The sequence below is a fragment of the Gekko japonicus genome, unplaced genomic scaffold, assembly GCF_001447785.1.
Source record: "Gekko japonicus isolate JY-2015 unplaced genomic scaffold, Gekko_japonicus_V1.1 scaffold2838, whole genome shotgun sequence".
NCBI lineage: Eukaryota > Metazoa > Chordata > Lepidosauria > Squamata > Gekkonidae > Gekko > Gekko japonicus.
This window is the reverse complement of record NW_015170359.1, coordinates 132,218-160,094: the sequence shown is the minus strand read 5'-3', so window position 1 is coordinate 160,094 and position 27,877 is coordinate 132,218. Positions and strand designations below refer to the sequence as shown.

The 27,877-nt window shown below is 46.7% G+C and overlaps 2 protein-coding genes across 2 annotated transcripts in view; one reads left to right on the top strand and one right to left on the bottom strand.

The window, feature by feature from the left end:
- The window catches only part of LOC107116315 (zinc finger and SCAN domain-containing protein 2-like), a 6,515-nt gene extending 1,106 nt beyond the window's left edge, over positions 1 to 5,409 (top strand). The window contains exons 2-4 of the mRNA XM_015418220.1: positions 1,202 to 1,943; positions 2,542 to 2,662; positions 3,566 to 5,409. Coding sequence (XP_015273706.1) covers positions 1,202 to 1,943; positions 2,542 to 2,662; positions 3,566 to 5,409 — 2,707 coding nt within the window. The remainder of the gene's footprint in view (positions 1 to 1,201; positions 1,944 to 2,541; positions 2,663 to 3,565) is intronic.
- Positions 5,410 to 19,704: 14,295 nt separating this feature from the next.
- LOC107116314 (zinc finger protein 721-like) overlaps positions 19,705 to 27,877 on the bottom strand; it is a 12,055-nt gene continuing 3,882 nt past the window's right edge. The window contains exons 3-6 of the mRNA XM_015418219.1: positions 23,961 to 24,442; positions 23,240 to 23,360; positions 21,417 to 22,316; positions 19,705 to 21,221 (exon numbers count right to left, since the gene is read on the bottom strand). Coding sequence (XP_015273705.1) covers positions 19,705 to 21,221; positions 21,417 to 22,316; positions 23,240 to 23,360; positions 23,961 to 24,442 — 3,020 coding nt within the window. The remainder of the gene's footprint in view (positions 21,222 to 21,416; positions 22,317 to 23,239; positions 23,361 to 23,960; positions 24,443 to 27,877) is intronic.

Genomic DNA, 27,877 nt, shown 5'->3' with positions numbered 1-27,877 from the left:
GTTCTTAGAACGCCATATATGTGAACCGCCCAGAGACCCCCCTGGGGGTTAGGGCGGTATATCAAGTATAAAGTTAAATAAAAAAATGTAAAAATGTCCCCCCTCAATCTCCTCTTCTCCAAACTAAACATTCCCAAGGCCCTTAGCCTTTCCTCGTAGGGCTCAGTCTCCAGACCCGTGATCATTCTTGTCGCTCTCTTCTGCACCCTCTCGATTTTGTCCACTTCCTTTTTGACGTGAGGCCTCTGGAACTGCACACAGTACTCAAGATGCGGCCTGACCAAGGCAGTATACAGAGGGGCTATGACCCTCCGCAATTTTGATGCTATGGCCCTTTTAATATAACCCAAGACTGAATTTGCCTTTTTACCACTGCATCACACTGACTGTTCATATTTAGTTTACAGTCCACTCTTATCCCAAGATCTCTTTCGCATACACTACTCCCCAGAAATGTATCCCCCATCCAGTATTTGTGCTTGACATTTTTGTGGCCCAGATGTAATACTGTGCATTTATCTTTGTTGAGTTGCATTCTGTTTGCAACTGCCTACTTCTCCAGAGTATCCAGGTCTTGTTGAATTTTAACTCTATCTTCTTGGGTGTTTGCTGCTCCTCCCAATTTGGTATCATCAGCAAATTTAATGAGTAGCCCTTCTACCCCTTCATCCAGTTCATTGATAAAAATATTGAAAAGTACCGGGGCCCAAAACCGAGCCCTGCGGCACCCTGCCGGACACCTCCCTCCAATCTGATGAAACGCCATTGACCAGCACTCTAACCAGTCCTCTAACCAGTTCCCTATCCACTGAACTGTCCTATAGTCCAGTCCACAGTCTTCCAGTTTGCCCATCAGAATGTCATGGGGAACCTTATTAAAAGCTTTACTGAAATCCAGGTAAATCACATCAACAGAGTTCCCATGATCCAGTAAGCTCGTCACACGATCAAGCCGGGTGGTCAAGGTCTGAGGGCAGCCTTGAAAAAGAATCCTGACCTTAATTAGTATATTATATTATGCTTTTCTTAAAGTTGTAAACATACAAAAGGGATACAGTTTTGTGTATGAGTTGCACATATGAGGGGGAAATCATCTCGGGGGCCACTACGCCAGATCCTGAATGTGTCTGTTCTCTGTCTTTCCCAGTTCTCTAGGGAGAAGCCCAGACTGGTAACTGAGGGCATATTCTAAAAGTTTCAGTTCTGCAGCTCCATTCCTGAGGGATCACTCTGAGGTGAAAATGCAGGAACAAGTCCCCACAGGGGAGGCAAGAGGAAAATCCCTTCACATCCTCCAGGCTGGGAATCTGGATGAATTCCTGGAAAGCAGACCAGGAGTTTGGATGCATCAGCAAGCAGGGGAGGGTTCCCTTTCTCTCACACAGTGGGAAGCCCGGTGGCAGGAGTTCCTCAGGACATTGGAATCCTCTCACTCTCCATGGGGAATGCCACGCTTACCAGAGAAGCCTTCCCCCTGGGAGGATGCCAAGGGCTTTCTGGACTCCTTCGAGCAAGTGGCCGAAGCCTGTTGGTGGCCCAGAGACGAGTGGGTGATCCAACTCCTGCCAGCCCTCAGTGGAGAAGCCGCCAAGGCCTTTAACAGTCTGGACGTCAGAGACAAAGAGGATTATGGGAAGGTGAAGGCTTCCATCTTGCTTTGGGATGCCCTGAGCCGGGAGAAGCAGCGTCAGCAGTTCAGGGGTTTCTGCTACGAGGAAGCCGAGAGTCCCCGGGAGGCTTACAGCCGACTGCGGGAAATGTGCCGTGGGTGGCTGAGAGTGGAGAATCACAGCAAGGAGCAGATCCTGGAGCTCTTGATCCTTGAGCAGCTGCTGAGCGTCCTGCCCCCGGAGATCCAGAGCCGGGTGAGGGAGAGCGGCCCCGAGAGCTGCTCCCAGGCGGTGGCCCTGGCCGAGGAGCTCCTCTTGAGGCAGGAGAAGCAGGTGAGGCCCTTCCGCTCGCAGATCGTGAGTGTGGGAGGGCCTGGGCTGGAGCAGGGGCCGACATCTTTCTCCATCTTGGGGGGAGGGGAGAAGGGGATGCCAGGACGTGATATAAGGGTCTGTTGCATGGTTTCCCTGGAGGCTGAATCCAGAGTTTTTGGGTGGGGAGGAATTCTCTCTCAGCCTGAGAAATAGTGGATGGGTCATCCTCCTCCTGAAAGAGCAGGTCTTGGGGTTCTGGGAGCAATAGTTTCCTGTCGTCCCCCCCGTCACCTCCACAGGTGAGAGGTGTGGCCCTGAGAGTCCTGAAGACCTCCTCCCATCTCCCTCCTCCCTTAGAATTCAGGGGCTGCCATTGTGTCTTGGGCCTTTTTGGTAGTGGTGCCTTCTTCATGGAATTCACAACCCTAGAAGCGTTTTGTAATGTGGTGCTCAGCATTTTTATTATTAGTTCGGAAGCTCAGTCCTGGTTTCTCTGTATTACATACTGATATATCTGGCGTAGTCAGGGTGGGAGAAAGAACTCTCTCCCCTTTGCCTCCCCCTCCTCTTTGTTGCTCCTGCCTTCAAAGGATCCATTCCTTCTCTGCTCTTGTAGGGGCCCTCGGAGGAGGTGGCTGGAAGAGTCCCTGAGGCAGGCAGGGCTCCGCCTGAGAGCCAGCAAAGGCGTCCCTCGATGCACATCAAAGAAGAGGAGGGCGGAGAGGCCAGCCCGCTGGGTAAGGAGGGAGAGAGGCCTGCTGGGGCGTGGGACTGATGAGACTCGGAAGCTCCTTCTTGGGTGAAGTTCAGCAGTGGCTCCTTCCCTCATTTCAAGGGCTGCTTGCCTGTCCTTGGATTCCCCAGAGGACTTGATATTCTCGGGAGAGGGGCTGGTGATTAGAACAGCCCAGCTGGACAAAGCGAGACTCCCAGTGACTCTTTCCTGTAGGAGTCACCCAGATGCCTTTGGGCCTTCCCAGTTCTTTGCCCCCTCTCTCTCCAGAAACCAGGGTGGTCCCCTTTGGACTGTTTGGTTTATTTGACAAGGCTTTCCTCTTGTGTTTCAGAAGCTGAAGACCCCGTGTCACACCTATCACAAAACTCTCTGGATTGTATGACATATTTTAGTACTTGACCATCACTCACCCACAGAGAATCAAAAGGGGAAGGGCTGTGGCTCAGCTGAAGAGCCTCTGTTTTGTGTAGAGAAGCTTCAATCCCTTGCATCGACCATTACAAGGACTAGGCAGTAGGTGATGTGAAAGACCTCTGCCTGAGGCCCCAGGGAGCCACTGCCACCCTGAGTAGACAACACTGACCTTGGAGGACCCATGGCCTGATTCAGTATAAAGAATAAGAGCCATATGAGTTCATGTGTGTCGATTTACACCCCAAATCAAATTTGACGTGAGGGGGGAGTGAATCTTTCCTTAGAGAAGGTAGGGGGATTTGTGGGGGAAGGGAGGGATAAAACCAGCTCCATTGCCGGACGAGGTCTGGTGTAAGTGGCCAGCTCCTGATTGTGGAGTTCAAGGAGGCTCTGAGGGAGGAGGATTCAAAATACTCTAAAAGATGCAGGAGTGACAGATCTGACTTGGTTTTTTGCATGGCTGCCAACTGAACCTCTCTCTTCATTTCAGCTGGAAGCATACTGGCGATGGCTGGGGAATTACAGTGGTCGTCACTGGAAAATGCAAAGGAAAAAGACTCTGAAGGCAACTGCAGGGGTCCAGATGGAATCAAGAAGGAGGGAGATGACACAGATGAGAAGAGGGATAAGCCCATTCCGTGCCGAGGAGGGGGCTTCCCTGAAATCCCAGTCCAAGTAGAAAGGTCTGCCAAAAGCAGAAGGAATGAAGGCATCCATTCTAACCAGAGAACCCTCTCCAGGGAAAAAGGAAATGAGAGTCCAGCTTCTGGAAATACCTTTATTCAGGAAATGAGAGTTGTTTCCCAGGAGCAAGTTCAGTCAGGAGAGAAACCATATAACTGCTTGGAGTGTGGAAAGAGCTTCTGTCACCAAACAACCCTTACATTGCATCAAAGGATTCACTCAGTTGATGAGGGAAATAAGGAAGATGAGGAACTGCATCAGCCATCCCCAGATAAAGCCAAGGGTCAAGAGTTCAAAGGAAGCGGAGATGAGAGGCAGAAAGGAAGCCACGTGGTCAAGAAGAAGGATGAACCCTATCCTTGCCAAGGAGGGGATTTCGGTGAAGTAATTCGCATGACAAAAGAAAGCTACAAATGCTTGGAGTGTGGAATGGACTTCCAGTTTCAAACCCAATATAATATCCACTTGCGAAAGCATAGTGGAAAGAACACTCCTAAACATTTGGAGTGTGGCAAGAGCTTCAGTTGCAGATCAGAGCTTCTTAGACATCAAAGGATCCACACAGCAGGCAAAGCATTCAGCTGTGGCAAGGGCTTCTCACACAAAGGAAATGTCACTCACCATGAAAGAATTCATTCAGCAGGGAAGCCATTTATTTGCTCAGAGAGTGGAAAGAGTTTATCTGATGGGGAAAAAGGTAATGCCCATTTTCCAAAGCATAATAGAATGATGGCATATAAATGCTTTCAGTGTGGAAAGTACTTCAGAAACAAATCTCAGATGCTTGTGCACCAAAGAACCCACACGGGACAGAAAGCTTTTGAATGCTCAGAGTGTGGAAAGAAGTTCATTGGGTGTTCCCATCTTCAACAGCATCTAAGAACTCACACAGGGGAGAAACCTTTTGAATGCTTGAATTGTGGGAAGAAATTCAGTCAGAGTGGCAATCTTCAGCGGCATCTAAGTACCCACACAAGGGAGAAACCTTTTGAATGCTCAGAGTGTGGGAAGAAATACAGTCAGATGGCCCAACTCCAACTGCATCTAAGAACCCACACAGGGGAAGAACCTTTTGAATGCTCAGAGTGTAGAAAGATATTCAATAGGCGTTGCCATCTTCATGAGCATCTAAGAACCCACACAGGAGATAAACCTTTTGAATGTTCAGAATGTGGAAAGAAATTCAATAGGAGTTCTAATCTTCAACGACATCAAAGAACCCACACAGGGGAGAAACCTTTTGAATGCTCTGAGTGTGGAAAGAAATTCAATAGGAGTTGCCATCTTCAACAGCATCAAAGATCCCACACAGGTGAGAAACCTTTTGAATGCTCAGAGTGTGGAAAGAGCTTCAACTGGAGTGGTGAACTTCAGCGGCATCAAAGAACCCACACAGGGGAGAAACCTTTTGAATGCTCTGAGTGTGGAAAGAAATTCAGTCAGAGTGTCCATCTTCAGCAGCACCTAAGAACCCACGCAGGGGATAAACCGTTTGAATGCTCAGAGTGTGGAAAGAAATTCAGTAGGAGTGGCAATCTTCAAGACCACCTAAGAAACCACACAGGTGATAAACCTTTTGAATGTTCACAGTGTGGAAAGAAATTCAATAGGCGTTACCATCTTCGACAGCATCAAAGAACCCACACATAAGAGGCACCTTACGGTTGAATAACCAGTGCTTGTAAGGAGAGTGTTAGAAAAGCTAAAGCTCAGTATGAGCTTAGGCTATCAAGGGATGGTAAAAACAACAAAAAAGGTTCTTTTGTTATGTTCAAAGTAAGAAAAAAAGAAAGGGCACGGTAGGCCCATTGCGGGGAGAGGAAAACGACATTGTAACAGGCAATGAAGAGAGGGCAGAACTGCTCAGTTCCTACTGTTCCTCTGTCTTCTCTCGTGAGGGAAATGGTGCTCAACATGGCAAAAACAGAACACATGATGAGGGAATGGAGTTGCAGCCTAGGATCAACATAAACACCTAGTTTCTTTGAATGAAACGAAGTCCTTGAGGCCAGATGAGCTGCATCCAAGGGTACTAAGAGAACTTGCGGATGTAATTTCTGGGCCTCTGTCCATTATTTTTGAGAATTCTTGGAGAACAGGTGAGGTGCCAGAAGATTGGAGGTGGACAAATGTCCCCATCTTCAAGAAGGGGGAAAAGGAGGATCCAGGTAACTACCAGCCCATCAGCTTAATGTCTATACCTGGAAAAGTTTTAGAACAAGTAATCAAAACAGTCAGTCCTTTAGCATTTAGAAAGGATGGCTGTGATTACTAAGAGCCAGCATAGGTTTCTCAAGAACAAGTCATGATGAGTCAAGAACAAGATGATGAGGGGTCTGGAGACCACGTCCTATGAGGGAAGGCTGAAGGAGCTGGGTATGTTTAGCCTGGAGAGGAGACAACTAAGAGATGATATGATAATCTTCAAGTACTTGAAGGGCTGTCATATAGAAGATGGTGTGGAGTTGTTTTCTGTTGTGCCAGAAAGTCAGACCAGAACCAACAGGTAGAAAATATATCAAAAGAGTTTTTGACTAAACATTAGGAATAACTTCCTGACAGAGCATTTCCTCAGCTGAACAGACTTCCTTGGGAGATGGTGGGCTGGAAGTTTTTAAGCAGAGGATAGATGGCCATCTGACAGCAATGCTGTGAACTTAGGCAGATTATGAGAGAGAGGGCAGGAAGGGTTGCCTCAGTGCTTAGTTCTCATGGCCCTTGTAGTAGAGATGGGACTATAAAGATTTTCCCCTTTTTTGATTATTCATATTTCTCTGGTTTTTATAGATTTATTTTTAAGTAATATTTTATTAGAATGTTAGAAAGGCCTGTTATATAGAAGGCTTTCCTCTTGTAGGTCTGATACTGTTAACAGACAACATAATAGGTACAAAGTTCATGATTCTGTAGTTCTTAAGGGCAAAACCTTGCAATGTCTGGGTCAGATAAGATTTTAGTCTCGTATCAGTAAAAAATACTTTTGTTTAGGATATGAAGAATCCTTGCCCATTACCATTTAGGTTAGGTTAAGTAAGCACTTAGATTTGACGTAGATATATGTTTCTTTACATCTGACAAATCAGAGGCTTATTACTCAAATGACCATTGTCTATTTTTTTTACCAATTATGCTTTTTGAATATTGTTTTCTTGATGATGTCAGTCCATGTATAAAATATCATGTATTTCCTGAATATGTTCAGAATATGTTCAAGAAGAAGAAGACGAAGAAGAAAAAGAACAAAGTTGTCAATTTGTGATGAGTTATTTGGTCCAATTGTTTTTCCTGTTAATTGAAGCACATTCCCTAAATATGCTGAGAAGAAAGTAGTCAATTTTGGATGGACTATTTGGTCCAATTGTTTTTCTGTTAATTGAAATAAAACATAGATCTTCCTCCTCATTTGACTTCATTTTTGACATGGAACCTAATATGTACAACACCCTTTCTTACACACCCAGGGAAGTGCCAATCGCCACTTTGAGGTCAGGAAGCAATTTTCTCCAGGCTAGTTTGGCCAGGGTTTTTTGCTATCTTCTGGACATAGAGCAGGGGTTACTGGGGGGGGGGGAGGTACATGTGAATTTCTTGCATTGTGCAGGGGGTTGGACTAGATGACCCTGGAGGTTGCCAAAATTGATGCAGTTGACAGAATTGTTGTTCAGAAAGACCACATTATAAATGGACATCTGTGAAGTGAAAAAAGCCCTCTCCAAGCAAGAAATGCAAACTGCTACTGCTCAGAGAAATCGTGGAAGCTTTGGTGGCAAAGGAGATTAGGGTGGTGGAGATGGCTCCAAACTGCCAAACCCAACAGAGCTTGTGATGATTAGCCACCTTACTGTATATGTTATCTATCTGACATTTTGTTGCTGTAGTGTTTAATTGTGTTCACCACTTAGTGGTATATAGTAGCTACGCCAAATTCACTGTAAATGGTTTAAGCAGTTTTGCACATTGGGTTCCAGGTATGGTTAATAAGATGTTACTTTGTTGCCATAGAGTCTAGTCTTCATCGATGGGCATCCAGATGGACGGACCCCATGATTTAATCTAGCAGGGGGTGTCATGATCAGAGGCCTATAGTAGTGCGGCCTACAGGCTCTAGGAAGGTCTAGTGGCTCCAGGGAAGCCTGCACTAGAGTAGCTATCAGGGCCTATATTTCCCAGGTCTCCTTTGTACCCTGTGATTGGTTGACGGGATTTGGACGGAAAACTTACACCAGTAGAGGAGTAGAGGGTGTTGCCTGGGAAGAAGTGATAAAAGGCTCTGCACAAAGTGGGAGGTAGTCCACTCCTAGGAAGCAGATGTAGTGTGAAGCTACTGCAGATGGAGGGATCCCTCATCCAAAAGGGGTGAGTCAGCTTGAGGCCAAATACCTAGAGAAGGCTGGGTACAGTATAGTCAGACATGTTAGGGTTTCTTATTTTGCAATGAAGTGTTCTGACTCAGTTGCTCCTTTTAACTGCCTGCCTGCCTGCCTCTCCTGTGCAGTGCCAATTGTTACCTCCATTTTGTCCTTCCTGCTGTCCAAGTACATGTTCTGCCGTATCTTCCCTATGAAACATAGCCGCAGGGTTGTGTTCATTAACAGCAACCTTCCACTTTTCGCTCATACTGGATATGTATCCTGGCCACCAGGAGGGGAATTCCTTTGGCTTCGTGGAGATGCTGCACCCGCCTTTCTTTGCCCAGGACAACAAGAGAAAGATGGACGGTGGTCAAAAGGAAAGCGGTTTCTCTCCAGGCTGTAACACCACACCCGTCTACGATTACTTCCTTTTGGTGGTGCCAGTGAATATACTCAGGGTCCAAATCAGGAGAAGTGGGTTGCGGGCCCACTGAAATCATGTGGTACGTTCTAGCGTTTGATGCAGGGCACTGACTTTCAATGTGTCCCAGCTCATTGCAGGCATAACACTGGGGTGCATTCCAATCTCCTGCCAGCAACTGCACACCAGTACTTGGAGAATCAGGACACTGTTGCAGAGGTGTTCCTCTCTTCGCTTCTGGCTGCTACCCGGACCGTGGGGAGATCTTTGGGGGTTTCCTCTGGTGCCAGTAACCATTGGCACTGGATCTCTGTCCTCCATAGGCCTCAGCTTCCCGGACCACACAATGAGGTTTACATCCAGAACGTTTACTACTTGTTCTATAAAAGAAGGATGAAATCATCTTTGGAGTAGAGCAAACCACATCTCAAGTGAATGTTATTTCAACGCTGGAACCTTCAGGAGATAAGAGAGGACTCTTTTTGCACAAGGCACTCTGAAATTGATAAGAATTCCCTTTAGAGTGGACTATAGACCTTTGGGGGGGAAAGTGATTTTTAAAAATTGTAAACTTATAAGGTATTTGTGGATGTAAGCTTTATTGTTTATTGCTGATTGATGGTGTATGTTTAATACATGCACAGAGTATTCTTAGTAATTTTCTCACGGTTTTGTTCTGGCTTGCTTACAAGTATAAAAGAAAGCCTATGTGGTTAACAACACAAGTCAAGGGAGCTATAAAAAGTAAAGAGGCTTCTTTTAAAAAGTGGAAGGTCTGCCCCAGTGAATTGAACCAGAGGGACCACAGGCTCTGATAAAAGAAATGTAAGTCAATAATTAGGCATACAAAAAGAGATTTTGAGGAACGTGTTGCTAAAAACATCAAGACAAACAAGGAACATTTTTAAAAAATATATCCAGAGCAGGATACCAGCCAGAGAAGCAGCAAGCCTTTGGGTGACAAAGGAATAAAGAGATTGCTAAAGAAAGACGGGTAGATGGCAGAGAAGCTCAATGATTTTTTTGCATCTGTGTTCACTGTGAAAAGTGTGGGGCACGTACCCATGTTTTCAGGAAGGGAATCTGAAGAACTGGGCCAGATTGAGGTGACTAGAGAAAATTCTAGACCTACTGGGGAAATTAAAAGTCAAAAAGTTTCCTGGTCCTGATGGCATACACCCCCTGAGTTCTTAAGGAACTCATGTGAGAGTGTTGATCCACTGACCCATATATGTTGTTGTTGTTCAGTTGCACAGTCGAGTCCAACTCTTCGCGACCCCATGGACCATATCATGCCAGGCCCTTCTGTTTTTCATCGTGCTCCGGAGTTTGCTTAATTTTATGTTCGTTGCATTGATAACACTGTCTAACCATCTCATCCTTTACCATCCCCTTCTTCTTTGACCATATATGTAACCTGTCACTAAATTCTGCTGCTGTGCCAGAAGATTGGAGAGCAGCAAATGTGACACCAGTCTTTAAAAAGGGATCCAAAGGGGAACCAGGAAATTACAGGCCAGTCAGCTGAATGTCTGCAGAAACTGTAATCAAAAATAGAATTGTTAGGCACATAGAGGGACAACGCTTGCTGAGGGAAAATCAGCATGGCTTCTGCAAAGGGAAGTCCTGCCTCACCAACCTTTTGGAGTTTTTTGAAAGCGAACAAGCATGTAGACAATGGTTACCCTTTAGACATTATATACCCGGACTTTCAAAAGGCTTTTAACAAGCTACCTCACCAAAGACTCCTGAGTAAACTTAGCAGTCATGGGATAAGAGGATGGGTTCTCTTTTGAATTAAAAACTGGTTAAATGCCAGGACGAAAAGAGTAGGAATCAATGGACAATTCTCACAGTGAAGTAAGCAGTGGGTCCCACAAGGATGGTTATTGGGACTGGTACTACTTAATTTATTCATCAGTGATCTGGAACTAGGGGTCAGGAGTATAGTGGCCAAGTTTGCAGATGAGACAAAATTATTCATGATGGTGAAAAACAAGGCCGACTGTGAAGAGCTCCAAGAGGACCTCCACAAACTGGGTGAGTGGGCGACAATGGGCCAAATGAAGCACAGTGTTGGTAAGTGTACGGTGATGCACACTGGGACAAAAAAATGCAAACTTCAAGTATAGGCTAAAGAGGTTTGAACTTGCTGAAACAGAGGAGAAATGATCTTGGGGTCGTAGTGGATAGCTCCATGCAGCTGTCAACCCAGTGTGGTGGTGCAGTGGTGAAAAGGGCAACTCTATGTTAGGGATTATTAGGAAAGGGATTGAGAACAAAACGGCTGATATTGTAATGCCCCTATACAGATCTGTGGTGTGGCCTCATTTGGAATACTGTGCGCAGTTCTGGTCACCATATCTCCAAAAGGACATTGCAGAGCTGAAAAAGTACAGAGGAGGGCAACCAAGATGAGTAGTTGGCTGTAGCACGTTCCCTATGTGGAAAGATTGAATAGTCTGGGACGTTTCAGTTTAGAAAAGAGACAACAAAGGAGGGGGGGCATGATAGAGGTTTATAAAATTATGCACAGGGTGGAGAGATTTGACAAACAGCTATTTTTCTCCCCCTCCCCAAATACTAGTACTCAAGGGCATCCAATGAAACTGGTGGGCTGTAGGTTCAGGACAGACAAAAGGAAATACTACTTTACACAGAGAGTAATTAAAATGTAGGAATTCACTGCCACAAGAATAAACAGTTTTAAAAGGGGATTAGATAGATTCATGGAGGATAAGTCTATCAATGGCTACAAGACATGGTGACTGAGGGGAACCTCAGCATTCAGAGGTACTAAGCCTCTGAATCCTGGAGCCAGGAGGCAACCTCAGGGGAAGGCCTCAGCCTCTATGCCCTGTTGTTGGCCAGCCAGAGAAACTAGTTGGGCACTGTGTGAGACAGGATGTTGGATTAGATGGACCACTGGTCTGATCCAGCAAGGCTCTTCTTACGTTTTATGTAAGAATTAGTGATGCCAACCTCCAGGTGGGACCTGGGGATCCACTGGAATTACAGCTCAACTCGACTATAGTCCCCCTGGAGAAAATTGGTATTTTGGAGGATGGAGTCTGTGGCATTATACTCCATTGAGGTCCCCTGTCCTCCCCAGGCTCCATCCCCAAATCTCCAGGAGTTTCCCAGCCTGGATCTGGCAACCCTAACCCCCCCCCCATCCCCTGTCATTGGCCAGGGGATACCTGACAAACCCTCTCTGGACCTCTTGGTGGCTTTTTATTCCATGAAGTATGTTATCCTGCTAGACTGTCTTTCAGAACTTGGACAAACAAGATATGAACAGGGGTCACAGTGTGCAGATACATGTGAACAAACAAGAAATCACTGTGATCAATAACAATGACACATTTAATAAATGTAACATGAAAACCAAGTCCAACTTATTCAATATCACAATTTTACATGTAAACAGAGTCCAACTTATTCATTATCAACATGCTGAAATGCACTCACCTCATAGAGAGCTATCGGCCAACAATGCGAAACTGAGAGCATATGCCAGCTAATTTATAGTAGGCTTTTGCCACATAAAATCATGGACTGGCTGCTACGATTAGACATTCAAATCATTGGCCTGCTCCTATTCTAGAATTCGCAATGGAATTGTAAGTAAATTTATAATTATAGTTAAAAGAGATAACAATTCTTACATTCAGCTTCATGTTTGTTTCTACTCCTTATAACTATGCTTTTTACAGGATAACTCATAGAAGACTTCCAACTCCATAAGAACTTTATAAAAATTCCTTTTACTTCATAGAGAGCTACTGGCCAACAATGTGACATGGAGAGCGAATACCAGCCAATTTACAGAAGGCTTGTTGCCACCTAAAATTATGGACTGGCTGCTACGAATAGACATTTAAATTATTGGCTTGCTCCTATACTAGAAATGCAATGGAACTGATAATCCATAGAAGACAACATCCTCCAACTTCATAAGAACTTTGTAAGATTACTCTTGAGAAAGATAGCTGAAATGAGTATAAATACTGGTGTACTTATTGAGTAATAGAGAAATATACTGGACTCTGTTGATAATGAATAAGTTGGACTCTGTTTACATGTAAAATTGTGAAACTGAATAAGTTGGACTTGGTTTTCATGTTACATTTATTAAATGTGTCATTGTTATTGATCACAGTGATTTCTTGTTTGTTCACTTGTTTTTCAGAACTTGGAGGCACCATTTTGAAGTGCTTTCAGTCCTACCTTAGAGGTGGCTTTCAGAAAATAGTGGTTTTGGGGGAGTGCTGATCAGACTCGGTCTCTGGCCTTTCGGGTCCTGCCAGGTTCCATCCTGTCCCCTGTGCTTTTCAGCCTCTTCTGCATCAGTGGTTGGGGCATAGACTTGGATTACTGTGATGTTGAATGGTTTGCCTTGGAATCGGACTGAAATCATTCTGTCATTTTTGAGATTGTATCCCAGTACTGTGAGTCTTTTGGGGATCCTAAAGGACTGTTGAGTAGAATGCTAGGGAGCAGTTGGATTGCCCTTCCAGAGTTCCCAGGGCTTCACAGCCACAGTCCTCTGCCTCTAGAACAGCCCTGAGTGGCAAGTCAGTGTTCTCAGCTGCCCCGCATTGCTGAAGAGGTCCCTCCCAACCTCAAGTCCTCTTTATCATCATCCTATGGACGATGCGTTTGTGGGGGGGGGGCAGAGCCCCCTTTCTTTTCTTTCATGAATTCACCTCCCAGCACTCTTGTGTACTACCCAGGCCCAAATGTGGCCTTTCTGCCCATGATATCCACCGAGTTCTTTCCAAGGTCCTTCTGCAAGAATGCATCTTCTGAAAATGTGACTCAGGGCATGTGCAGCTGCTTCGGATGCATTTCTTGGTGCTTTCCCCCTTTTCCCAAAGGCCCTGCCCATCAGCCAACAGGGAAGGTGGACCTCAGCACCCAAGAGCCCTGACTTTCCCTCTCATCAGCCAGAATCAAACCTTGGATGTCTCCAGCCTGGCTCCGGACCCCTGCCAGAGCTATTCAGGAGGGGGTTAGAAGGGGAGGGGGGAGTCCGAGACCCATGCCTCCAGAGCAGCTCTCATCCAAAGAGAAGAGAAAAAGACCCCAAGTTTAGAAAGCTGGGGAGGATGACGGAAGCCTGAATCCCACCAACTTCCTGTCAGGGCTCAGCAGCAGGGACATTCCCCTCTTTTGCAACAGGAGGAGGGCAGCGGGGGGGGGCAGAATACCTGTATGCCATCCAAGTGGGTGAGGTGAGAACTTTCTGGTGGTGCTGGAAAGGAGCTCTTTTCAAAGGCCTCCCCTCTGGAGAAGGCAGGGTCTTCGGCCAAGGGTGTCTTGCTTTCTTCCCTACCACATCCAGGAAGAACAAGAACCACCCACCACCTCCCCCACACATAACTTTCTGGGTGATGTGATGAAAAGATACTACAGACTCTCCCTTTGCATTCATTTGTTGAGAGCCAGTTTGGTGTAGTGGTTAAGTGTGCGGACTCTAATCTGGGAACCGGATTTGATTCCCCACTCCTCCACTTGAACCTGCTGATGTGACCTTGGGTCAGTCACAAGCTCCGGCACAGCTGTCCTTGAAAAAGAGCAGTTTCTGTCAGAGTTCTCTCAGCCCCACCCACCTCACAGGGTGTCTGTTGTGGAGAGGGGAAGGGAAAGGAGTTTGTAAGCCGCTCTGAGACTCCAAGTGAAGGGCGGGGTATAAATCCAATCTCTTCTTCTTCTTCTTCTTCTATGGGTTACACCTCACCCTCAATTCCCCTGACCCTTAATAGGGCAGCGATAAGCGATAAGAACAAGTCTCTGCCCCAAGGAGCTTCCACTCTCCATTTTGAAAGGTGAGTTGACAGTGGAGAGAGAAGGAAGGAAGGCAGGCGGGCAGAAGGCAGGGTCATGAAAACCTGAAACCCCGAAGGCAGAAAATTAAAGTGGGGGAAGCTCAGAAGGGTGAAAAACAACTGAAGGCCTGCTCTCCACCCCTCTCCCCCTTCCAGAGCAGTTCTTCCCTCAGCCACTGAAGGAGTTGAAGTCCCAAAAATCTAGCTGAAACGTGGGTTGAGAAAGAACCCACATTCAGATTTTAATGCTACGGGTTTGCATCAGTTATTTACATATTACGGGGCTTTCCTAACCTGTGAGGGTGCTTGGGAGCACAGAAAGATAGATAAACGAAACCTATTAACTGCTAATGAAGTTTCATTTTCTCTTCTTGGCCCTGACCCACTCACTCCGCTGGAATATGGCACCTGTCAGGTTGTCTCCCTCCACCACCGGCCTCCCTCTTCTTATTTTTATTTATTTATTTATCATTCGATTTATTACCCCGCTCAAACCCCCGCTAAGGGGTCTCTGAGCGGCTTACACTTTTGATTCTCATACCTAATCTATGGCCACAGAACACAGGGTGGGGGGCAGTCCCTATCAGCCCCCAGTGGAGGTACCAGACGGTCTTTGGGTCGGTGTTCCTCGGCTCGATGTCTCTCGGCTTCTCTTCTGGCTCCATTTCGATGGTCACTCCTGCGGTGAGTCAGCCGGGCCCCTCCAACGTGTGGCGTGCTCCTGCGCAGCTGCAGCTCTGTCCTTCCGGCTCTGCCGCGCCTGCGCCGTCCGCTTTCCCCACATTGTTCGACTCCGCCTCTCCGCCGCCGTCTGCTTCCGTCGTTCGAGCTGTACCGGGACGCCATCTTCCAGCTGCTTACTCGCCGCCTCTCCTCTCCGCCAGTCTTTGACACTCCAGCAACCCCCTTGATGGGGGAGGGTGCCCCCTACCCTCTAAGGTAGGTACCCATTCATCTACTTGCGCAAAGGTGTTAATCGGCGCTTTCAAACCGCTGGGTTGGCGGGAGCTGGGACAAGGGCCAGTTGCTCACACTGGCTGCGGTGGGATTCGAACAGCTGTAGCAGCTGTCCATAGATAGATGTTACTGGCAGACGTTTAACTGCCTGCGCCACCGCTCCCGCTTCTCCTTTCCCTTCCTGCCCCTCCCTCTTCTCTTTTCTCCTGATGCTGTAACAGACCACAAATACCCAGCACCTGAGGTGGTCTTTCCTGAGAGACACCACAAAACAACCTCTGAACCTCCACATGCAGTGCCGTCATACAGCTAGGCTTGGCTTAAACAGTGGCTTTTGCTGGGAGACTAAGAGAAGCTCATTTTGGCTGGAAATACAGGCCAAGTGAAGATCACCAGGCAGGCTGCACTGTCAAGCATCCTCCATGCAAGCAAACCCCCCCCCCCCACTCTTCTCTGCTCAGTCCGTAAGACAAAGAATGGACAAAACCTATGCTCTTGCCTCAAGCATCTCCTGACTAAATGGCCAGTCCTTTTGTCTGTCAAATGTACAGGCAGACAGGAACAATGTGCCACTGGTCTGTATCTCTTTCATGAATGGAACGTGTTGTGTGTTTCCTGCCTCCAAATCCTATTATACCTGAATGTCAGGAAACTGTTGTTGTTCAGTCGCACAGTCGAGTCCGACTCTTCGCGACCCCATGGACCAGTTCACGCCAGGCCTTCCGGTCTTCCGCCATCCTCTGAAGTTGGCTCAATTTCATGTTCGTTGCATCTATGACACCGTCTAACCATCTCATCCTTTGCCGTCCCCGTCTTCTTTGACCTTCAATCTTTCCCAGCATCAGGGTCTTCTCCAGTGAGTGCTCCCTTCTCATTTGGGGGCCAAAGTATTTGAGCTTCAGTTTCATTATCTGGCCTTCCAGGGAACAGTCAGGGTTGATTTCTTTTAGGATTGACTGATTTGATCTTCTTACAGAGTCCAAGGGACTCTCAAGAGTCTTCTCCAGCACCATAGTTCAAAAGAATCTATTCTTCGGCGCTCGGCCTTCCTTATAGTCCAACTCTCGCAGCCATACATGACTACTGGGAATACCATTGCTTTGACCATGCAATACCTTCTAGATAATCTTCGCATTCCTGTCGCTAAATGTTTGTCTAAAAGATCTGCATTCTCCTACCAATGCCAGACCCATCAAGGCCAACACTAACTCTTCATGTCCAGTGACACCCATTAATGACACCCGTTAAGAAACCTCACCTCCATTGTCTGGCATCAGGGAAAACACCAGATCACGCTATTGTTCCACAATGAGAAGCCCATCAAGCCATTGTGAAACTAGTCAGCAGCACACTTTAGCATACCTTCAGGATACGTTTTGGGGTATAAATATACCCAGTCTTGCACATGCCCGGTGTGGTTGGCTGGGCGCACACAAAGTTAACACCGGCCTCGGCCACACGGGCAGGAAAATGCGGGGGGAGGCATGGCTGTTTGCCCTGGAGCAAACTAACGCACGACTACACGTTCAGGCGTCGGGTTGAGGTCCCATCGACTTCCTGTGGTTAGGGGGGAGGTGCCGATCACAGACGCGGCAAAGAAGCGGAGCGGCGCAGCAAACGGGGTTGTGTTTTGTTTTTAAAACTGAAATGTGCGCATGCTCCGTTGGGTGCTTGTGCGCTTCCGTGGAGACTTGGGAAAAAAACACCTTTTTGCAAGGGGACATGGCCGGGCGCCGGAACTACCACCGGAAACGCGATCAGACGCCCGCCCTTGCCCTGCAGCTTCCGGAAACTAGTACCTCCGAGGTACTAGTTTTTTACCCCACATCTTTGGCGGGAAGCCTCGGGTGCGCCACGGGAGCGCTACGCTTCCCAGATGTGGCGCTGTGATTGCGCCCAGAAAATCCGCCTATCTTCCGTCTCTCTAGCATGCCTAATGCTCCGTGTGACTGGGGCCACCCTTGAGTATACTCAGGTCCTCCGTGGTCTTGCTGGTGAGGTCCACGCACCTCCTCCCTCCAACCTCTGGACCTCATCACCTCTACAGGATAGGTATAGTATTACCCCAATCGCCTCACCCCTCTATCTGTCTGCTAACTCCTTTTTGTTTCTCCTTGTATGCTTGCAACCCTTGACTTAAGTGTAAAAATCTAAATTATAATTTTCCCTTAATATAACCCATTTCTCTTCATCATTTCGATTCATTACTGACTCAACTAAGGGTCTAAGGGACTAGCTCTGTAAACACTGCTGGCAGATCCGCACTATTACCCCACCTCTCGCTGAGGCTCACTATTTGACTAATTTCCCCCAGAAACTGAATTCAGCAATTCAGCTTTTAAATCAAAGCTGGTAGGGGTAACAGTGCCCAGCTCCTTGCCCACCTGTTTCCACTCCTGGGTCGGCCAACGGAGTCTGGAGGCCAGGAGTGAGTATGACCAGAGATGCTGCCACCACCTCGCATTACTCTCTAAATTTGATGGTTATACACTTTCTCCTCAGCACCCCCCCCAAAAGTATGGCTTTGCTATGCCCACAGCAACCAAAAAAAGTTAACATTTATAGAATCATAGAATGTTAGAGTTGGAAGGGACCATGCAGGTCATCTAGTCTAACCCCCTGCACACAACCAAACCAAGACCTCCCATCTACCAGCAAAGGCCTGAGGTTTTTCTATGGAACAATCCATTCCACATTTCTTTCAAGAAGGGTCTCACCTGAAAGGCACACTATTTATTCTTCATGTAAGTTATATTAGGCTCAGAAAGTGACTGGCCAAATGCAGACTGACATCCAGGTTCACTCATCTGTAACCCAACACTCGGCCTCTAGAACTTAACACATGGGGATCAGGCAAGGCAGAAGGTGCCTGGCTGAAGCAAGAGGATTTCTTTCCTCAGTTTTACAGTCAGTTTTTGAAAACACATAACATACTTGCAATGGGCTATTGTTTTAAACAATTCCTAACCACCAGTCTGTAGAACACACACATGCACACAAAATGCAGAAAAGGGTAGTTGATTTCTCCCTGCTGTCTGTGAGGACCAAAGGGGAATCATATTGTAAAAGAAATGTTCACTTCCAAAGTCCAAAGATATCCACCCAGGATTAGAATACTGTATGCTCTTTGGGGCATGTTTGAACTCACTGAGTTTTCCTTTGAATCTGAATTAATCTTACTGATGAGACCCTGAAAAGCTCACAAAAGCCTAAGCCCTTGACACCTGAGTAATCCATATTCCAGTGGAGGAAACAGGTCAGCAATCCAAGAGTTCCCAGGTTGCAAACATGGTAAAAGGGAGGAGTTGCAAATACAGCAGAAGACAGAGGCAGGATATGGGATGATCTTGACAGGTTGGAAAACTGAGCTAAAAGAAAATTAATTTCAACTGAGATAAATGTAAAGTTCTGTATTTCTGTAGGAAAAATCAAATGCATAATTATAGGATGGGGGAGACTTGTCTTGGCAGTAGTATGTGTGAAAAGGATCTAGGGGTCTTACTAGATCATACACTGAATATGAGTTAGCAGTGTGATGCGGTAGCTAAAAAGGCAAATGCGATTTTGAGCTGTATCAACAGAAGTATAATGTCCAGATCACGCGAAGTGATATTATCGCTTTACTCTGCTCTGGTTAGACCTCACCTAGAATACTGTGTTCAATTTTGGGCACCACAATTTAAGGAGGATATAGACAAGCTGAAACATGCCCAGAGCAGGGCAATGAAGGGGTCTGGTGATGGTGAGGGGTCTGGATACCAAGTCCTATGAGGAAAGGTTGAAGGAGCTGGGTATGGTTAGCCTGGAGAGAAGATGACTGCTAGCTGATATGATAACCATCTTCAAGTACTTGAAGGGCTGTCATATAGAGGATGGTGTGGAGTTGTTTTCTGTTGCTCCAGAAGATAGGACCAGAACCAACAGGTTGAAATGAAATCAGAAGAGTTTTCGGCTAAACATTAGGAAGAACTTCCTGACAGTTGGAGCGGTTCCTCAGTGGAACAGGCTTCCTTGGGAGGTGGTGGGCTCTCCTTCTTTGGAGGTTTTAAAGCAAAGGCTAGACGGCCATCTGTAAACTTAGGCAGATCATGAGAAGGGCAGGAAGTGTTGCAGCACTGCTTAGTTCTTGTGGCCCTTTCTTACACACCCAGAGAAATGCTGATTGCCATTAATGTATGGAATGTGAGAAAAGCTTACCAGTCATGTGGTTTCTCCCAACGGGTTCTTTGTTGCTGGTGATGACGGCTACACTGGAGGATTCACTTTCCATGCTCTGAACATTCATAAATTTATCCCCAGTCTCCCCTGTGTGGGTTCTTTGATGCCACTGACAGTCGTCACTGAACTTGAATTCCTTTCAATACTCTAAGCATTCAAAAGGTTTCTACCTTGTGTGGTTTCTTAGATGCTTTTGAAGATGGCAGCTCTGATTGAATGTCTTTCCACACTCTGAGCATTCAAAAGGTTTCTCATCTGTGTGAGTTCTTTGATGCCGTTCAAGATTACCACTCCATTTGAAGCTCTTTCCACACTCTGAGCATGCAAAAGGTTTCTCCTCCATGTGGGTTCTTTGATGCTGTAGAAGATTGCAACTCCTTTTGAATTTCTTTCCACACTCTGAGCATTCAAAAGGTTTCTCATCTGTGTGAGTTCTTTGATGTCGCTGAAGACTGCTACTCCAGTTGAAGCTCTTTCCACACTCTGAGCATTCAAAAGGTTTCTCCTCTGTGTGGGTACTTTGGTGCTGTAGAAGACTGCAATTCCTATTGAATTTCTTTCCACACTCGGAGCATTCAAAAGGTTTCTCCCCTGTGTGAGTTCTTAGATGCTGTTGAAGGCTGCCAGTCTGACTGAATTTCTTTCCACAATTCAAGCATTCAAAAGGTTTCTCCCCTGTGTGAGTTCTTAGATGCTGTTGAAGACTGCCAGTCTTACTGAATTTCTTTCCACAATGCAAACATTCAAAAGGTTTCTCCCCTGTGTGAGTCCTTACATGCTCTTGAAGATGGAAAATCTGAGTATATTTCTTTCCACACTCTGAGCATTCAAAACGTTTCTCCCCTGTGTGAGTTCTTAGATGCTCTTGAAGATGGCAACTCTGACTGAATTTCTTTCCACACTGTAAACATTCAAAAGGTTTCTCACCTGTGTGAATTCTTAGATGCTGTTGAAGACTACCAGTCTGACTGAATTTCTTTCCACAATCTGAACATTCAAAAGGTTTCTCCCCTGTGTGGGTTCGTTGATGTCTTTCAAAATCACCACTCCATTTGAAGCTCTTTCCACACTCTGAGCATTCAAAAGGTGTCTCCCCTGTGTGGGTTCTTTGATGTTGTAGAAGATGGCATCTCCTATTGAATTTCTTTCCACATTCAGAGCATTCAAAAGGTTTCTCCCCTGTGTGGGTTCTTAGATGCTGTTGCAGCTGGTCCATTCGACTGTATTTCTTTCCACACTCTGAGCATTCAAAAGGTGTCTCCCCCGTGTGTGTTCTTTGATGCCGCTGAAGATTGCAACTAGTATTGAATTTTTTTCCACACACAGAGCATTCAAAAGGTTTCTCCCCTGTGTGAGTTCTCAGATGCTGTTGGAGACTGCCCGTCTGACTGAATTTCTTTCCACAATCTGAACATTCAAAAGGTTTCTCCCCTGTGTGGGTTCTTAGATGCTGTTGAAGATGGAAATACCCAATGAATTTATTTCCACACTCTGAGCATTCAAAAGGTGTCTCCCCCGTGTGTGTTCTTTGATGCCGCTGAAGATTGCAACTCCTATTGAATTTCTTTCCACACTCGGAGCATTCAAAAGGATTCTCCCCTGTGTGAGTTCTTAGATGCTGCTGAAGACCACCTGTCTGACTGAATTTCTTTCCATAATTCAAGGATTCAAAAGGTTTCTCCCCTGTGTGGGTTCTTAGATGCTGTTGAAGATGGAAATACCCAATGAATTTATTTCCACACTCTGAGCATTCAAAAGCTTTCTGTCCGGTGTGGGTTCTTTGGTGCACAAGCATCTGAGATTTGTATCTGAAGTAATTTCCACATTGAAAGCATTTATATGCTGTCATTCTATTATGCTTTGGAAAATGTGCATTACCCTTTTTTCTATTAGAGAAACTCTTTCCACTCCCTGAGCAGATCAATGGCTTCCCTGCTGAATTAATTCTTTGGTGGTGATCAACATTTGTTTCATGTGAGAAGCTCTTCCTAAAGGGTGAGCAGTTGAACACTTTCCCTGCTGTGTGGAGTCTTAGATGTCTCAAAAGCTCTGATCTGCAACTGAAGCTCTTGCCACACTCCAAATGTTTATGGGTGCTCTCTCCACTGTGCATTTGCAAATGGATGTTATATTGGGTTTGAAACTGGAAGTCCATTCCACACTCCAAGCATTTGTAGCTTTCTTTTGTCATGCGAATTACTTCACCGAAATCCCCTCCTTGGCAAGGATAGGGTTCATCCTTCTTCTCCACCACGTGGCTTCCTTTCTGCCTCTCATCTCTGCTTCCTTTCAACTCTTGACCCTTGGCTTTATCTGATGATGGCTGATGCAGTTCCTCATCTTCCTTATTTCCCTCATCAACTGAGTGAATCCTCTGATGCAAAGTAAGAGTTGTTTGGTGACGGAAGCTCTTTCCACACTCCAAGCAGTTATATGGTTTCTCTCCTGACTGAACTTGCTCCTGGGGAACAACTCTCATTTTCTGAATAAAGGTCTTTCCAGAAGCCAGACTCTCATTTCCTTTTTCCCTGGAGAGGGTTCTCTGGTTAGAATGGATGCCTTCATTCCTTCTGCTTTTGGCAGACCTTTCTTCTTGGACTGGGATTTCATGGAAGCCCCCTCCTCGGCATGGAATGGGCTTATCCCTCTTCTCGTCTGTGTCGTCTCCCTCCTTCTTGATTCCATCTGGATCCCTAAAGTTGCCTTCAGAGTCTTTTTCCTTTGCATTTTCCAGTGACGACCACTGTAGTTCCCCAGCCATCGCAGGTATGCTTCCAGCTGAAATGAAGAGAGAGATTCAGTTGGCAGCCATGCAAAAAACCGTCAGATCTGTCACTCCTGTATCTTTTAGAGTATTTTGAATCCTCCTCCCTCAGAGCCTCCTTGAACTCCACAATCAGGAGCTGGCCGCTTATGCCAGGCCTCGTCCTGCAACGAAGCTGGTTTTATCTTCTGCCTTTTCCCTCCCTTCCCCCACAAATCCCCATACATGCTCTAAGGAAAGAGGGACTACAGATTTACTCCCCCCTCACGTCATATTTGATTTGGGGTGTAAATCGACACACATGAATTCATATGGCTCTTCTTTATACTGAATCAGGCCACTGGTTCACCAAGGTCAGTGTTGTCTACTCAGGGTGGCAGTGGCTCCCTGGGGCCTCAGGCAGAGGTCTTTCACATCACCTACTGCCTAGTCCTTTTAATGGGCGATGCAAGGGGTTGAAGCTTCTCTACGCAAAGCAGAGGCTCTTCAGCTGAGCCACAGCCCTTCCTCCCTTTTGATTCTCTGTGGGTGAGTGATGGTCAAGTACTAAAATATGTCATACAATCCAGAGAGTTTTGTGATAGGTGTGACACGTGGTCTTCAGCTTCTGAAACACAAGAGGAAAGTCTTGTCAAATAAACCAAACAGTCCAAAGGGGACCACCCTGGTTTCTGGAGAGAGAGGGGGCAAAAAACTGGGAAGGCCCAAAGGCATCTGAGTGACTCCTACAGGAAAGATTCACTGGGAGTCCCGCTTCGTCCAGCTGGGCTGTTCTAATCACCAGCCCCTCTCCCGAGAATATCAAGTCCTCTGGGGAATCAAAGGACAGGCAAGCAGCCCTTGAAACAAGAGAAGGAGCCACTGCTGAACTACACCCCAGAAGCAGCTTCTGAGTCTCACCAGTCCCATGCCCCAGCAGGCCTCTCTCCCTCCTTACCCAGCAGGCTGGCCTCTCCGCCCTCCTCTTCTTTGATGTGCATCGAGGGACGCCTTTGCTGGCTCTCAGGCGGAGCCCTGCCTGCCTCAGAGACTCTTCCAGCCTTCTCCTCCGAGGGCCCCTACAAGAGCAGAGAAGGAATGGATCCTTTGAAGGCAGGAGCAACAAAGAGGAGGGGGAGGCAGAGGGGAGAGAGTTCTTTCTCCCACCCTGACTACGGCAGATATATCAGTATGTAATACAGAGAAACCAGGACTGAGCTTCCGAACTAATAATAAAAATGCTGAGCACCACATTACAAAACGCTTCTTGGGTTGTGAATTCCATGAAGAAGGCACCACTACCAAAAAGGCCCAAGACACAATGGCAGCCCCTGAATTCTAAGGGAGGAGGGAGATGGGAGGAGGTCTTCAGGACTCTCAGGGCCGCATCTCTCACCTGCAGAGATGACGGGGGGACGGGACAGGAAACTATTGCTCCCAGAACCCCAAGACCTGCTCTTTCAGGAGGAGGATGACCCATCCACTATTTCTCAGGCTGAGAGAGAATTCCTCCCCACCCAAAAACTCTGGATTCAGCCTCCAGGGAAACCATGCAACAGACCCTTATATCACGTCCTGGCATCCCCTTCTCCCCTCCCCCCAAGATGGAGAAAGATGTCAGCCCCTTTTCCAAGCCCAGGCCCTCCCACACTCATGATCTGCAAGTGGAAAGGCCTCACCTGCTTCTCCTGCCTCAAGAGGAGCTCCTCGGCCAGGGCCACCGCCTGGGAGCAGCTCTCGGGGCCGCTCTCCCTCATCCGGCTCTGGATCTCCGGGGGCAGGACGCTCAGCAGTTGCTCAAGGATCAAGAGCTCCAGGATCTGCTCCTTGCTGTGATTCTCCGCTCTCAGCCACCCATTGCACATTTCCTGCAATCGTCTGTAAGCCCCCCGTGGCCCCTCAGCCTCCTGGAAGCAGAAACCCCTGAACTGCTGACGTTGCTTCTCCCGGCTCAGGGCGTCCCCTCGCAAGATGGCTGCCTTCACCTTCCCATAATCCTTCCTGCCTTGGACATCTAGCCTGTTAAAGGCCTGCTTCACATCTCCACTGAGGGCTGGCAGCAGTTGGGTCGCCCACTCTTCTTGGGGCCACTGACAGGCCTCGGCCACTTGCTCAAAGGAGGCCAGGAAGACCTTGGCATCCGCCCAGGGTGAAGGTTTCTCTGGCAAGGGGAGACAGTGAGAGGACTCCAGCGCCCTGAGGAATTCCTGCCACTGGACTTCCCACTGCTCGAGGGAAAGGGATCCCTTCCCTCCAGGCGGATTCATCAAATGTCTCGTTCTCCTTTGCAGGATTTCCCTCATACTCCCAGCCTGGAGGACATGAGGGGCTACTTCTCTCCCCTCTGATACTTCCCCTAATTTGGGAATGGTGGGAGTCTCTTTCTGCATTCCTTGCCCTGGATGATCACTCAGTACTGGTGCTGCAGGAACAGAATATGTTATCCTCTTCCACACGGAGCTTCTCCCTGCTGAAAAGGTGGGTACAGGACAGAGAGAGAAGAGAGACACTTGGTCACTCAGCTTCTGGTATAACGGTCCCCAGGTGATTTTTCTGCCCAGATCAATTAGGCACAATAAAGGCATCAGTATGATTTTATATGGTTACTTCTTTATTATGTGAGTAAAGTAAGATGCTAGTTATGAGGTTTTCAGATTTCTCTCCAATCCCAGAAAAGCCCTTCTCAAAATTCCTTCTTATGGTTTATAAAATGTCAGGAAGGAAGGCTGTTCCATCAGAGAGGAAATGTCAGAGATAGTTCCTGTGTTTGCATGGCGGCACTGTGAAAGAAGCTAGCACAGAGCAAAGCTAGCACAGAGGAGTCATGGCTTGGTGGTAGAGCACCTGCTTTGCGTGCAGAAGGTCCCCGGTTCAATTCCCAGCATCTCCAGTTAGACGGACTAGGTAGTAGGTGATGTGAAGGACTCTGCCTGAGACCCTGGAGACCTTAGACAAGACCAGCCTTGATGAACACTACAGAAGGGACCTTCGTATCTATAGTGTAATTGGACTGGCTGCCCTGCAGAGTAAGAATCATAGAGTTGGAAGCAATGTTCCCTCTAAGCTGTGGAGTCCCATGAGCCAAAATTCGACTTTGTGAGCTCCTGGCATTAAAGTTGTGAGCGAGTGATTTAGCTACTGCATAAATTAATTTGCTCTGGAGCCATCCTTCCTGAGCGGAGACAAAAATGTGTGAGCCGGAGGCTACAAAACTGTGAGCTAGCTCACACTAACTCAGCTTAGAGGGAACATTGGTTGGAAGGGACTTCCTGCGTCATTTAGTCCAACCCTCTGCAGAATTAAGAATGGAATTCACAAATACCCCCCCACACACACCCAGTGACCCCTGCTCCATGCCCAAAAGATATAGAATAATTAAATGGAAGTACAGCAAAGAGGGTTGTGCATATAACAACACAGTCAAAAACTGTAACAGTGTACCCAAAACTGCTTGACACTTGATTCAAAACATTCTTATATTAACAGTGTAGTATTCCAAATAACCATTCCGATCCATTCCAAAGATACCAATGTAAACAGTCCAATACAGTTCAACAAATTCCTAACTATATTGGACTATTTACATTGGTATCTTTGGAATGGATCGGAATGGTTATTTGGAATACTACACTGTTAATATAAGAATGTTTTGAATCAAGTGTCAAGTATTTTTGGGTACAGTGTTACAGTTTTTGGCCATGCCCAAAAGATGGCAAATACACCGCCAGGATCCATGGCCAAACTTGCCTGGAGAACAATTGCTTCCTGACCCCAAAGTGGCGATCAGCATTTCCCTGGGCTTGTAAGAAAGGGCTACGAGAACTAAGCACTGAAGCAACCCTTCCTGCCCTCCCTCTCATGATCTGCCTAAGTTCACAGAATCAGCATTGCTGCCAGATGGCCATCTAACCTCTGCTTAAAAACCTCCAAAGAAGGCAAACCCACCACCTCCCGAGGAAGCCTATCCCACTGAGGAACTGCTCTGTCTAATTAGGTCTTCCTTATATTAAGCTGAAAACTCTGTTGATTTAATTCCAACCCGTTGGTTCTGGTCCGACCTTCTGGAGCAACAGAAAACAACTCCGCGCCATCCTCTATATTACAACCCTTCAAGTGCTTGAAGATGGTTATCATATCACCTCTCAGTTGTCTCCTCTCCAGGCTAAACATACCCAGCTCCTTCAGCCTTTCCTCAAAGGACTTGGTCCCTAGACTCCTCACCATGTTCGTTGCCCTCCTCTGGACATGTTCCAGCTTGTCTATATCCATCTTAAATTGTGGTGCCCAAAACTGAACACAATACTCTAGGTGAGGTCTAACCAGAGCAGAGTAAAGGGATACCATCACTTTGCATGATCTGGACACTATACTTCTGTTGATACAGCCCAAGACAGCATTTGCCTTTATTAGCTACTGCATCATTCTGCTGACTCATGTTCAGTGTATGGTCCACTAAGACCCCTAGATCCTTTTTGCACATATTGGTTGTGGGCTTCCTAGTGATAAGCACGCCCTTGAACTGAATGTGGTGCTGGTTATAACCTTTAAAGCCCTAACCGGTCTAGGACTGATAGACCTGAAGACCCGCCTTTGCCAATATAGGCGCCCATGCTGCCTGTGCTCATCACTGCACAATTTTTTTTTTAATAAAGGTTTTATTGACTCCCCTAAAAAGGGGAGGTATTTCGCTTAAAAGAAGAAATGGGAAGGGTAGACAGTGGGGGAAAGAGAAAGCTGAGTGATATATAAACTGGTAAATTAAACTGTTAGTAATGTCCAATTAATCTTCTTGGGCTTCTTCTGTGTGTTGTCAAACTTCTTTTTTAAAATCCGGTCACATGAAGTTCTCTGTTAGTATGTTAGTAATGTTCCTTTGAGTTTCTGTTAATAAAAAAGCCTCTTCTGGGCACATTCAGAACCGCTTCTTTGCGTGCTGGGTACTTTTAGTGTCGCTGACATGGAGGAGCTTCCTCTGTTGTCTTCTCCTTCCGGCTTGTTTGATCCTCCTTCGGGTTGCTGTTAACAATCTCAGTTCATGCACTGTAAATCCTCTTCCTTGCTTGCCATTACTGGAGGTCCCCAGCTTTGAGAATGGTATTAATTTCTTCGCTTTTATATCCGCTCCCAAAACTCTCTACTGGGTCCTCCTCGCAACTGTTGACTCATATAAGCGCTTGCCAGGCACTCCTCGCTGTCACAGTTCAAACTTCTCCGTTTTACAAAACTCCCGTCGGATTCACAGCCATAACAGTCCAAACATTAAACAGCCGGCTCTCACACACAAGTAAACGCCCAGACGGAAGTCCCTCCCTTCTTCTCCGCTCGCTTTTGCCCAGCTCCGACATCTTTTCTTTTTTGTTTACTTTTAGAAAGTTCTTAAAATGTGCTCCAGAGAGACAAAACTTTTTCTCCCTTTAATTCAAATACATCAAGGGAAAACACCGCTGTTCGCTCAGTCCATTCCCCCCCTCCTTTTCTTTTTCGCTTGGTCAAATGGAGGATTAACCTCCTCGCCTTTTTCGCTGGGGGGGGGAAACGTTTTTAGTTCTTTTTCTCTGCATTTTGACAACTCACAGTTAAGCCGATCTTTTCTTTT